The following is a 12712-nucleotide window of genomic DNA, read 5'->3' on the forward strand; positions in this document are numbered from 1 at the left end:
CATACTCGGTTTGTAAGTGATGCGGAGACTCAAGGTGACTTTTCCACCCACCTTCCTCTCCTCCTCCCTGGCCAATTGCTGCTCCAGCTGCTGCATCTGCTGCGTGGAGGACTCGCACACATTTCGGTAAGTGGACGTCAGCTGGTCCAGCTGCGCCTCCACGTCGGCGCGCTCGTCAGGCGACAGTCTGGAGGCAGGTGGGACGACAGGATTGGATGGTGGACGCTGTAGGAGTGGATGTTGCAAGCGTGTGAAGGGGCTTACTTGGCGGCTTGTTTGGAGAGAAGGAAGACCTGCGTGCTTCTGATGGCTTCTGCAATGTCGTCTTTCTTGGCGGCAAGTTGCTCGCTAATGGCCTGTATGACATGAAAAACGGGGCCTAAAAATATCTACCGTATGCTATAACCCTCTTTGGTTTGTCATTTTGATGTGTGGGGTATTGGGTTACACTAACATAGCATCCGAGACAGGACTGGAACAACTGTGGCCTTTCTATTAGGCCACCATATTAGGTCTGAACCATTAACACAGCTCAAATCGACATCACATACTGTATTACCAGAGTTAATCAATCAATGTATCAATGCACATTAAATCACAATATTGAGGCAGAAAAAAACAAACATAACAAAACCGCAATTATATTATTTTTGAAATCTAATGGAATCTAATGTTTACCTGTTGTGCAGCGAGTGACGACTCAGCATTGGGGCCGCCGGTCCGTCCCTGGAGACCTCCGACCCAAGCCAGCAAGTCCGACACTTGACCCACTCTGGCCTGCTTCTCCTCCTCCACCTCTTTCTGCATGCGAGGGAACAATGACTATTACCTCAACCAAGCAGACTGCTCTTCTAATATTCACTTTGTTTGTTGTTGTACAGAGTTACACAAAAAGTAAGGAACCAAATATAGTAGCACTACAAGCTAAGGCACTATTACAAAGTAAAGAGATGAATTTAAAAAAAATCCTTCATCATAATGTGATGTGTATTCTTCTTGAACCAATGCTTTGCTATGAAATACGAAATTCTTAATTCAAATCTTACATCTTCCTCTTCGAGTCGTCTGAGGGCGTCGCTGATGTATTTGACGTGTTGCGTTGTCAAGGTGACCAAGGCCGTGTAGCGTGTGCGCAGGTCCATGAACTGGACGTAAAATAAATAAATAAATAAATAAATATTTATGATACGTATTCATATATAAAAACACATTTCGAATAAATGTACCTCCTGAGTGATGGCATCAGATGAAGAAGTCATCCTCCTCCTCTTCACCGCTGACTTGTGCGTGGACTCCACGAAGGCTCTAAAGGTCATCAGTTGAAGCTCATAGTCCTACAGAATGAATGAATGAATGAATGAATAAATAAATAAATAAATAAACAAACAAACAATTTCAAGTGTAAAAGTGTTCAGGCACTAAAATGTCACCTGGGGCCAATCACATTGCATTTTCATAGTTATATTGTTGTACTGTACATATTCTTATATAAAGAACTTGACGACTTATGTCTTATCAAATAACTGTGATAACTACTAACACTAGTATATACACTTACCTTGACTGAGGTGCAGTATTGTTTGGAGTGAGTCTGGCAATCGTCTAGTTTGGTCTGGTTCTCTTCAATTTCAGCGACCAAGGCCTGAAATCATTTTCAAATGGCATTCATATAATTATTATTACTACATACAAATGACAATGTTAAGTAAACATCATTAGTAAGACACTAAAAAAAGTGTGCAATTATAAAAAAATGAAAAATAAAATAGTAAAATAAGGCTAATCTTTACGATACATGTCAGAAACATTGTATATATTAATTCCCAGAAACATCACATGGCGTTTTTGAGTCAGCATACGCACTGACCGTCTGTTGTGCCAGCTGTTCCGAGAGCACCTTGCTGTCGTTGGTCCCGGCCGGCGTGTTCTCCTGCCGCTGCGTGGTCTCTTGGATCCACGTCATCAACTCCGAGTGCCCGTCTCTGTACCGCTGCAGAACTGAACTAATACCCTCCAGCTCTGCCCGCCTGCGCCCGCGAGACATAAGTAAATAAGTAAATAAATAAATGAATAGTAATCCCTTTAAACTGTGTTTTTCCTTTAGGTGACAAAGTACTGCAACCCTGTACATATACCACATGAAGTGTCCGGCATCACTCACCGTGTTTCGATCTGCTTCTTAACAGCGCTCCACCGCTCCGCTGCTTGAGTGACTCGTTCCTGGTAGCGCTCCAGCTCGGGGCTGCGGTCTGGATGGAGGACGGCGAGACGGGACGCCGCCTCTTTGGCCCGGAGAACGTCCGACTGAAGGGACTGGAAAACTCCCTCCTGCTCGGAAAGCTCACACTGCCACTTCTACAAAAAAAGTAAAAAAGTTGTTGATTCGGATTTTAAATATCAATCCATCCATCAATCTACAGTGTAGCCACCCATCTATCAATTCATTGTACAGGCGCTTCACACTTTACCCCCAATTGATCTCTCAGGCTTTGGATAGCCGATGTGTCCGCAGGAAGGATGTCTTCCTCGCTCAACCTGCTCTCGTACTTCCTAACCTGACTCTCCGCCTCCTCCAGGCAGCGCATCAGGACGTCCACCGTTTTTAATCTGGGATTAAAAAATAAAATAAAAAAAATAAAAAATCAAATCACTTTAACAGAGAAGACTTCACCGTGCTACATTTAAATTTAAGCACACTGACTTCTCCAGGAAGACAGATGAGAGGTGGCGCAGCTTGTCCATCTTCTCCACAGCATGGTTGAGCTCCGAGCGCAGGGTGGGGACACCTGATGATGTGGGCTTTTCCTCCAAGAAGGCTACACAGCGCCGAGACACACCGCCCAAGTCAGAGCGAAGCGCGTCCAGCTCAGAATCCAATTGCTGAAAATAAGGACCATTAGTGTCGTAGTTGTATTTTAAGGCAGTAATTCTTAAACTATATTCATTTCTTAATTTTGTCACATCTACAAAGTACTTAGCTCTCCAAGTACCACCATAAATAGCATAAACATATAGTAAGTGGTATGCCTAAGTGTTCAGCAAAAATGAGTTTTAGTCCTAAAAATCACTTTTAATATTAATGTAAGCCACTGTAAAAGTATTCACAGTTTTTAACATAAATACTGCGTTTAAATATGTGAAAATAAACACAACACTTAAATGATTAACATAATTTTTTTTTTGTCTTTAACTTTTATGTGCAATACTTTTAATGTTTAAAAACAGTTTTTTAAATTGATATACAAACATTTTGAACTAAAAGGTTAGATACACCTTAACTGTACTGAGTGATCTACTACATGGAGCAAGTGTAGCATTAGTTAAAAATAAATAAATAAATGAATAAATAAATAAATAAAATCTTTAAATATTAATAATAGGATTTAAAGGGACATAAATATATTAGAAAAAAGTTGTAATATTAAGAAATGAAAGCCAAATTTAATGAGAAAAAAAATAACTCCATATATGAGGAGATTAAAGGATATTTTTTTGAGGAAAATAGGTTTTTTTCAAGAATAAAATCGAACTTTACGAGTTGGAAGGTAATGAGGATTTTTTGTTTGTTTGTTTTGTTTTTAAGCAGCAATGGGTCATATTCACTGATTTTTTGGAGAAAACTTTTCATGTCACAATTGAAGTCCAAAATTGACGAGACAGAAACCCCCAAGTGACCTCTTGCTCTGCTATCCTGGTGGCATTGTCCGCACTGTCATCCACAAGCCGACTGGGTGTCTGAATGGCGCCAATCAGCCTCTGCTCGGCCTCGTTGAGACGCAAGGTGACGTTCTGCAGCTCCGACATATACGAGCGAGACACCGACTCATCTTTCTCCTCTGAAGACACACAAAAGCCATGAGCATCAGTAAGCCTTGTGGGAAGTCCCCTTTGTTTTGGAGTCTTCTCTCACCGCTCTCCATGTTGAGCAGCAGGTCCCTGCAACGCTGCTGGGCTTGCCGAACGTCCGCCTCCAGCTCGCGCCGCTCGGCCGGCGTAAAAAGCGAGCTCTCTCTGCTGTCTGACACGAAGTCAGACAGATGTGAGTCCAGGTGGTCCAAGACTTGCTGGCGCTCTGACGGAGACTGGCTGCGGATCTGCGTACAAATGAGATGTTACCGGTTTGACGGTTTACCGTGATTTTAAAAATCCCCCCCCTCCGATTTTTAATTTATTTATTTTTATTTTTTTTAAACATGGTGCCAGCGGGTATTAGTTAGGCCCAAGGACAACATGAGTAGCCTACAGGTATGTTCTAAAAATAGCTCACCAGTGACAGGACACTGACTTGAATGCTAAAATGTCAAAATCTAATATCGGCCCATTCCTAAAAGCAACATTCAAGGCAAATAGTACTTATATTTTGAAAAAACTAGCAAATTTTGATAAAGACTGACCATGTCCAGGTTCCACTCCGAGACGGCACGGAGGTCTTTGAGGAGGTAGTGCCAGGAGACCACACTCTTCATGTTGATGTGTAGCTGGTGCCACAATGACATCACCTGCTGGTACAACTGCTCCGTCCTGCAAGCGCAGCACAGCACACATCACTCTTACTCCCCAGGTTCCTTGTTTTAATATTGAGTAAATAGGCAAACAGTGCCTTATAAAAATAGCAATATATGTATGTGAATTTAGTAAGTTAGTTATGATTTTCTAATTACTGAGAGAAAAGCAATGTTTTTTGCCTTACAAAAAAATCTTATTGTGCAACTATTGAAAGGCTGAAATATTCAGAGTGATGCTAGTGTGTCTAAATAATCGAACACGCCGAGCGTTAGTGCCCACCTGCCGGCGGCATCGATGGCCTCCTGGTTGGGCGGTGGCACGGTGAAGCAGACGGAGGGCACCATGGCCTCATTGCCCGTGGGGCTGATCACCTTCCACTTGGTGCGCTGCCCGTTGTCCTCCAGCACGCATTCCTCGCCACGGTTTATCGTGATCTGAGACCGATGGAGGAGGCCAGGATGGAGCATGAGGGGGTAAATTAGTCGGGAGTGAAAGTGAGGATGGAGGCGGGAAAGAGGGAGAAACAAATGGGAGATTATTGAGTGTTCAGATGATGAAAAGAAAACTGAGCATTACAGTCAAATGTGTCAATGATGCAAACAAATTACATGCAAAAATTTAAATCAAGGCAACACAAAGCCAAACGATGATTGAATGAGTTTTGTTGAGAAGATAGGAAGAAACAAGGCCAATCACAACTTCACACTCGAGCCGATCTATACAAAAATAGTCGATACCAATGTTACTATTTACCTAAAAAATTTGTCCAAATTATGTCCTGGACTTTAACTGATTATTAATCATGTTTTTCTTAAAACTTGAAAGTCATAAAAATCCATTCAAATTGAACATATTGCATAATTCCTCAATTGTAATTCTTTGGTATCAGCAATACTGGCTTTGTACTTACTTGGTTTAGGATCAAAGCCAAATATTCCAATATCAAACACCACCAGATTGCCTTTAACATCTTGTTGATGTGTATTTAGTAACAGTGTCAGTATAATACCAGTACCTTTATTAGTTTCCAAATCGTGTTGTTTCACACACCACTTAACGTCTTGTTAATAAGTTGTTCTATTAGTATCGGTACAGATATCACTGAGACTGGCCCTGTATTGATTTCAGATCAGCACCAAATGTTGCAGCCGAGCGAAAGGCACAACACATCACAATGTTTTGTTAGTCAAGTAAGCAGATTGTGCTGGTTTGAGCAAGAATGATAGACTTGAGTCAGCACAGAGCGAGGAGGCGGAGCCATTTGTAAGGAATAAACAAGACAAAATGTCCGCTCTACCTGAACGTTTGTCTTGACAGCCCGACCGACGAGTGAGGAGGAGGAAGGGAGGATGGGAAGAAGTGAAGAGGAAAAAGATGAAGGGATGGAGAGAAAGAAGAAAACACGATAAAGTGAAGGAAAGAACTTGTGCTAGTGTGCCAGGTTGACCATTTAAAAAATAAAAAATAAAATAACAGTACATGTGGCTCATCATTAAAAAAAATGAATAAATAAAGGAGACATTACATCTCTAGTCTGACAACATGGTTGGCCCTAATATAGTAGCTAGATATGAGCTAAGAGAGAAGTTATTTGGGGTGGGGGTGTAAAATAATAGTGTGCAGGTGGTAGGGGGTACAGTGGCGAGCTGCTGGGCGGATATGTTGTCCTTTTGAATGATTACAAAAAAGAAAGAGTTGCGTCTACGGCTACCTCTATTTGCTTGTAGTCGCAGACAGCACGGATGGGCATGGCCGCCGGTAGGGGGCTGTCGGCGCAACGGGGGCGCAACTGCACCAGCGTCTTGGCACGGCCCACCAGGCTGGCCAACTTGCCGCGGTGCTCGATTAGCTGCTCCTTCTCGTCCTGCAGGCAGACAGGCAGAATATCAACTTGAAAATGCCGCCGTTCTTCTATTCAGTCGGTAAAACACTTCATATCAGGGTTGTAGAAAAAGATAATAAAAAAATCAAAATAAAAGGCCAAAAAATACAAATTAAAAATCAGTGGGAACAAATATTTTTAAAAATCACAAAATATTATACAAAAAACATACAATATTAAAATACAATTAGAACAATGTCAGATTATTTTTAATGTATTTGGGGAAAAAATACTAATATTGACAATAAATAAAAAGACCAATTAAATACTGTAAAATGCAAGATAAAATAAATAAAAGTATGTATATATTAGAAAAAAAGTTGAATTTTAGAAAAAGTATTAAAACACAGTACAATATGAAAAAATATTTGGAAAAAAAGAAAAACAAAAGTCCTCCATTTGCACTTCTTTTCTAATATTTGTGTGAACTTGACGGGGTGAGAATGTGAAGCTGGGGGAAAGTGTGTACCATGGAGTCTTGCAGCAGGTCCTCCAGCCTGCTGAGGCGGCTGTTCCTGTCGCAGGTGTACTGCCTCTTGATGCTCTCCTGCAGTTGCCTCAGGTATGACTCGCAGTCGCGCGCGTCGTTCATGAACTGGAAGTAAGCCGTGTTGTCTTTCAGATGCTGCTCCACACACACGCAAAGTTGGTCCACCCACTGCCACTGCGTCTGCAGCGCCGCGCTGTAGGCCTGCAAACACGTCAAACATCATTATGTGTAAAGCTCCATTCTTTGTTTATTTTTTTGCGGGGAGAAAATGAAGAACCCGCTCCTCCTCACCTCCAGGGTCTGCTTGGCGGGATGGTTTTCCTGACATAGACGCAGTGCCGTTTCCTGGAGGGAGCGCATCACGCCGTGTTTCTCGTTCAGCTCGCACCGTAACTCCTGAACACATGACAACCATCCAACATTAAACACAATCCAGTGCAGGGATGACCGACTGTTGATGATCAGTTTAAAGGTGGAATAACAGTGTTCACCACTAAATGGCAGACAGGGCTGAAGAGCATATGTTCATAAAGTCAACAAGAACTGTTGACAGTTTGAGCTGCAAGAGTTACTACATTTGTGTTATACAGGTGACTGAGCCAGCCTGTTAATTTGGGGATTTTGAATGACATGCGGGGCAAACATACAGTAGTATAATAATCATTCATTATTGCAGTTAATCTTAATTTGCTGTTTCTTGCCATCTTTGAGTGAGAATTTTTATGGATGAGAGAAGAGCTAATATTTTTGCCACCACACTGTACATTTTGTGTGTGTGGTTTGGCCTCTCCACTCACACTGTACATCTCCCGCTTGGCGTCCATGTTGGTGTTGTTGTGGCTCCAGTCAAAGGCGATCTCGTCCTCCTCGCGCTCGTTCAGCCAGATCAGTTCGTCGGTGCACTCGCGCACCAGAGAATGAAGACTCTCCAGGCTGCGTAGCCGCCACGACGAGTGCTCCTGAAGGCCAAGAACGCCGCATGACGTGAGTGGGTGACACAAACCCACGCGCACACACAAAAATACAAACACACATGCATGAGGGGAAACAGGCTCACTTTAACCTACATCTGTTTGGGTCGACATATTGTGTAGTCGGTTGTGTCCTTGTGATGTCTCTGTGTCAGAATGTGTGTCCTTGTTTGAGTAAGTCTATATGTGTGTGTGTGTGTGTGTACTTTGCTGACCAGTAGTTTGCAATACTGTTGCTCCAGTTTGGCCAGCGTCTCGCAGTAGTTTCTCCTGAAGTTGGTTGACACTTTGGCCTATGACACAACAATGTCGTCAGTGTTATTCGCTTGACTTTGTGGATTATTTCTAGGCATATTGTTTCTTTCTTTGGTGTAAACAAGCGCGTACCTCGTAACTGCGAGCCTCCTCCAGGCCGCTCATCAGCTCCTCCACAGCCGCGTGCACATTGTTATGTTCCTGCAGGTTGTTTTCCACCGAAGGAAGGTCCGCCCCCCATTCAGCTCCTTCCAGAAGCTCCTGAAGCACAAAACAAGTTTAACCAGGAGTCCTGACTCCTCTTTCAGGGTTGTTCCGAACATGTGCCCGGTCGAACCTGTGTCTCCTCCACCCATCCCAGAAGCTCGTAGATAAACCTCAGGCTGCCCTCGTCTTCGGACGACGACATGGCCACCAGCTGGGAGCGGGCCATGGGGCGGCGCAAGAGGGCGGCCCCGGCAGCGCCGGCGGCCCCCAGCAGGGTCTGACTCAGAGAGAACCCAGAACCCTCGGCAAGGGCGCGCTGGCTGGTAAGCTCGCCGCTCATAAAGTGACCTTTTCTGTACAGGCTGGAACACTGAAGTCGAAGAGACACCAGCTCCTCTTCAAGGCACGACAATCTGCATGCGAACAATATACACACTTTATATTACCTCCACCAAGGACATTAAGTGATTGTGTCAATTCGGGATGCAGCTATTGATTATGTTTAGAATCAAGTATTCCACGTTATTAAACAATAACATGCATGCATATGAATTCCAAGAATTATTTTTGGCCAGCCTGGTGAGTGACATGGGTGTTAGCAAATGAGAATGCAGAGTTGGCTAACTGTTTTAAAAAAATAAAAAAATAAAAAAAAGTAATACAATATATTAAAACAAAATATTAAACGTGTCAGATTGTGTAATACCATTTTAATAAAGTCAGACATGCACATCTGCTAAATTTATTGCGAGATTAGATCTAGAATAAATTCATAATTTGAACTAAACTGGACGTCCTCTCACCAATTAGAAACGAAGATTGTAAATTTGCTGAGGCGTGCACTCTCTCCTTTTACCCACCTGAACGCAAGCTGCTCCACTTGGTAGTATTTTTCATTTCGGAGGACTTTGAGCTCCTGCTGCATTTGTACCATCAACGCCTCACAGTCGTGCAGATAGCAGGCCAGCTCACTTTCACACTGCACCCCCTCGCCGCTCTCTGCCCGAGACATGTCCTGCTCCACACGAGACCTTTCGATTCAAACATGTTCCGTATGGGACGTCACGTTTAATACATCAACACTCACAGCCTGTAACGTGTTCTTCGCTAGGGTGAGCTTCTCCTCGCAGTCCAAGGCGAGGTTCTGGAACTTGTTTGCTCTCTGGAGCAGCAACTCAAGCCTATAGTAACAAGACAAATAGAATGTAAAGAATTACAGTTTGAGCATCTTAACAATTCAATGGGCACTGTGCTGCTCCTTCTGATATGAGCACCTTAGTCAGAAGGGGGCAGCATAATCCATATGTAGATACATGAGGAAGATGGTCACAACTCCTCGTAATATTCATTTTTTGCAAAGTAATATATGCTTGTGAGTAGGGCTGAGTGATTTTGCGAAATAAATAATTCATATTAATTCATGGTCCGTTATTTTAGCATAAATCTAACCTATGAGACCAAAATAGTATGTATTATACATTTTATTTTGTTTATCCTAATTCATTTCTTGCTTCTGCTTATTTAAAAACACATGGGAAGAGGACCTTAAAAAAATAACTATGTATTAAATGGCAATCAGTGAGTGTGGGGGGGAAGTTGGGGTATTGGGGAACAAATCAAAATTAGATTAGTTTTCAAAATAAGCCCTACATTAAAATGATAGATTTGTGCCATTTTCCCCAGTAAATGTAACTCTTAACACTTTATTTGGTCCCCATAAGGCAAATTATGCCACAAAAATATTATGGTCCCCCCCACCCCCCCCCCCCCCCCAAAACCAGTAAATATTGTTATATAAGTTACACATTAGAAAAAGAAATGCCAAATTATGCCATGAATATAGACAATGTACCTGTCCACTGCTGGTCGCAGAAGCTTCTCCCTCTCCAGCATCTCCAGGATGAGTTTGCCCCACTCCTCCTCCAAGTCGTTGGGGTGGAGGCCCTGAGGAAGCTTCACGCGGCCAAACTCCATCCACACCTTGTGACATGCACACAAAAGTGATTATACACAACAACAGACAAGATGATAACGCGTGAGGAGGTAACAGTGGGGACTCATCATGTGTTGATGATAACAATTAGCTGCATTGTCAGTGTGGGAAATGGCTGCAGGGGGACGATGAACCTTTCAACTCCACAAAATCACTCTTAAAAAACATGCTGTGCTGCCAAATGCACATTTATGAGTAAAAAAAAAAGAAAAAAAAAAAGGATGTCTAATTGTTAAAACCTTATATTTGATAAGTTTAAGATTTATGTAGCATTTTAGATGTCGTTTTAACCAAATCAAAGTGAGGAGTAGGACTGTGGCCTTAATATTCCTCTTTAAACCTGTTTCCCGTTTACCTCCAGAAGTTTATAGAGGTGTTCCACTTGACTTTTTTCCAGCTCTTTGCCGGGAATCTCCGTCTCCTTGAAGTGGACGTACTCATTGTAAAGTGCCTGCAGGACCACAAGAGACAAAAGTGTAAAGTTGGTTAACTAGTGTCAGTGTCCAAACTGGATTCATTTGGCTTTAATCTAAAACATAATAAAAGTGGTTACTGTCTCACTATTTGATTTTTGAAAAAAGTACACGTGTAATGCAGAATCAAGCTAAATTTTGCTCCCCTGTAATTTTGGCACCAATTGCTACTTTCTTATTAGCCAAGGCTTTTGCGACAATTTTTTGGTATCTTAAGGTGTTCCCGAAAGAGCACAAAAATTTGCAAATAGGTCATTTCTTTCAGCGAATGGCTGGGGAAATGCTCCATAGGGCGAGAAAAAAAAAAAAAAAAAAAAAAAAAAACTTCACCTTGAGTTCTACTGGATTCTGTGGGAAGTTCTTGTTGGCCATGATGGCCGTTTGTTGGCGGCTCCATTGGAGCAGAGACGAGAACCTGGACTGATACTCGGACCAGCGCTGATCCACCTCCTAAAATATTAAAAATAAGCCAATTTTAATGACTGTTGGTGGTATTAAACTTAATAAAAAAAAAATAATAATAAAAAAAAAAAAAAAAAGGAAAATAAATGACATTGATTACGACATACATGTGCGGCGATGCCCTCGCCTCCCTCTGGGATTTTGGGGAAGGCATCATAGATGGACGAGACATACGTGATGACAGACTTCTCGTCTGGGGACGGAACATCCACATCTGGCAAGGGAAAGAAAAGGAATAATTTAAACAACAAAATAATAGGAGGTGCAAAAGTACCATGTTATTACTAAAGTAACAATCCCCTTCGACCTTCCTATATTTTGTTATATCGGACCAAAAAAAATCTAATAAAAACTATCAATTTCAAAAATATATCTAGAAAAATATAAAGAAAAGGATCAGAAAAAAAAATACAAAATCTAGATTTTGACCTGCGATTTAGCTAATAGAGTTTCTGGTAATGTATAAAAACAAATTAACGTTTTATTTGGTTATTTACAAGAGAAAATATTACAAATTGTTCATTCAAGACCAAGAAATTATTCATTGCACAACTGAGGAGCTACTTTTTCAAAGTAAAAAGTAAGGCTATTGGGCTGTGTTTTAGCAACCCGTCAGTTCATTAAATAGAATAGAATAGAACCTCTATTGTCATTGCCAATCAACGAAAATTTAATGCCAAACCAGTCGTTGCAAAAACATTCAAGTCAAGAGTGTGAATGTATCTTCACCCTCGGCGTCCAGCAGTCTGGTCACCCCTAGCGACTCAGCAATCTCGAAGGCCTGCTCTAGGTTCTCACGGTTACTCTGCTGTGACACCGCCTCCATGTTGATCAGGTCAGGTCTGGTGAGGGGAGGGAGGGGGAAAAAAATAAAGCACTGTGAGGGAAAGTGGGGTTGCTGCAATTACAAAATGTATACACTAACCACAAAAAAAAAGGGAAACTATGTGGCTTTGTGGGTCGCGTATTTGTATATAACGTTTTTAAAAATGGCAGCAACCTATATCTGTGCAGCAGGGCGTTGAACATGCGTCCATCACTCCACGACGAGGTGAAATTGACACAACGGAGGCCCGGATAGCCTTCGGTAGCCTGCTGACTCCATAGCAGCAACTTCTCCTTGGCGGTGAGGTCGCCCGACTCACCGCAGACGTAGATCTCTGAGATCTGCATTGGAATATAAAGATTTGCAGATTAGAAGAATATTTGAAAAACAAACTTGTTCCACCAAGATAGTGTCAAAGAATTGAAAGATGTGGAAGGCGACACCATAAAGTGTTATGTTGGCTATTCCTAGATCCTTTTCAAAGGAAACACCCAAAAAAATTAGCTTGACTATTCACGGCTAAAAGCTGGAACTTTCTAGTTTTACGTCAATCTTTGTAGACTAAGCTAGGAAACATTCAAGTATCTTATGTGTGGTTGTGGTTGCTATGGGAACAGACTTGTATATCTCACGATTCAATGTGTTTA

At 42.0% G+C, this 12712-nt stretch overlaps 1 protein-coding gene across 19 annotated transcripts in view; it reads right to left on the reverse strand.

Moving 5' to 3' along the window:
• The window catches only part of macf1a (microtubule actin crosslinking factor 1a), a 121289-nt gene that overhangs the window by 60605 nt on the left and 47972 nt on the right, over positions 1-12712 (reverse strand). For all 19 annotated transcript variants that reach the window (XM_077506343.1, XM_077506350.1, XM_077506349.1 and 16 more), the window contains 29 exons: positions 12240-12406; positions 11969-12081; positions 11347-11453; positions 11108-11227; positions 10660-10755; positions 10164-10291; positions 9399-9492; positions 9172-9326; positions 8442-8724; positions 8237-8365; positions 8065-8142; positions 7676-7837; positions 7170-7274; positions 6858-7079; positions 6218-6370; positions 4786-4940; positions 4395-4521; positions 3911-4094; positions 3676-3836; positions 2702-2880; positions 2469-2607; positions 2162-2355; positions 1868-2027; positions 1559-1642; positions 1227-1334; positions 1047-1145; positions 679-801; positions 265-356; positions 52-187 (listed from right to left, as the gene is read on the reverse strand). In XM_077506343.1, the coding sequence (XP_077362469.1) occupies positions 52-187; positions 265-356; positions 679-801; positions 1047-1145; positions 1227-1334; positions 1559-1642; positions 1868-2027; positions 2162-2355; positions 2469-2607; positions 2702-2880; positions 3676-3836; positions 3911-4094; positions 4395-4521; positions 4786-4940; positions 6218-6370; positions 6858-7079; positions 7170-7274; positions 7676-7837; positions 8065-8142; positions 8237-8365; positions 8442-8724; positions 9172-9326; positions 9399-9492; positions 10164-10291; positions 10660-10755; positions 11108-11227; positions 11347-11453; positions 11969-12081; positions 12240-12406 (4053 nt within the window). The remainder of the gene's footprint in view (positions 1-51; positions 188-264; positions 357-678; positions 802-1046; positions 1146-1226; positions 1335-1558; positions 1643-1867; positions 2028-2161; positions 2356-2468; positions 2608-2701; positions 2881-3675; positions 3837-3910; positions 4095-4394; positions 4522-4785; positions 4941-6217; positions 6371-6857; positions 7080-7169; positions 7275-7675; positions 7838-8064; positions 8143-8236; positions 8366-8441; positions 8725-9171; positions 9327-9398; positions 9493-10163; positions 10292-10659; positions 10756-11107; positions 11228-11346; positions 11454-11968; positions 12082-12239; positions 12407-12712) is intronic.

Source organism: Festucalex cinctus, chromosome 19 (genome assembly GCF_051991245.1).
Source record: "Festucalex cinctus isolate MCC-2025b chromosome 19, RoL_Fcin_1.0, whole genome shotgun sequence".
NCBI classification, from domain to species: domain Eukaryota; kingdom Metazoa; phylum Chordata; class Actinopteri; order Syngnathiformes; family Syngnathidae; genus Festucalex; species Festucalex cinctus.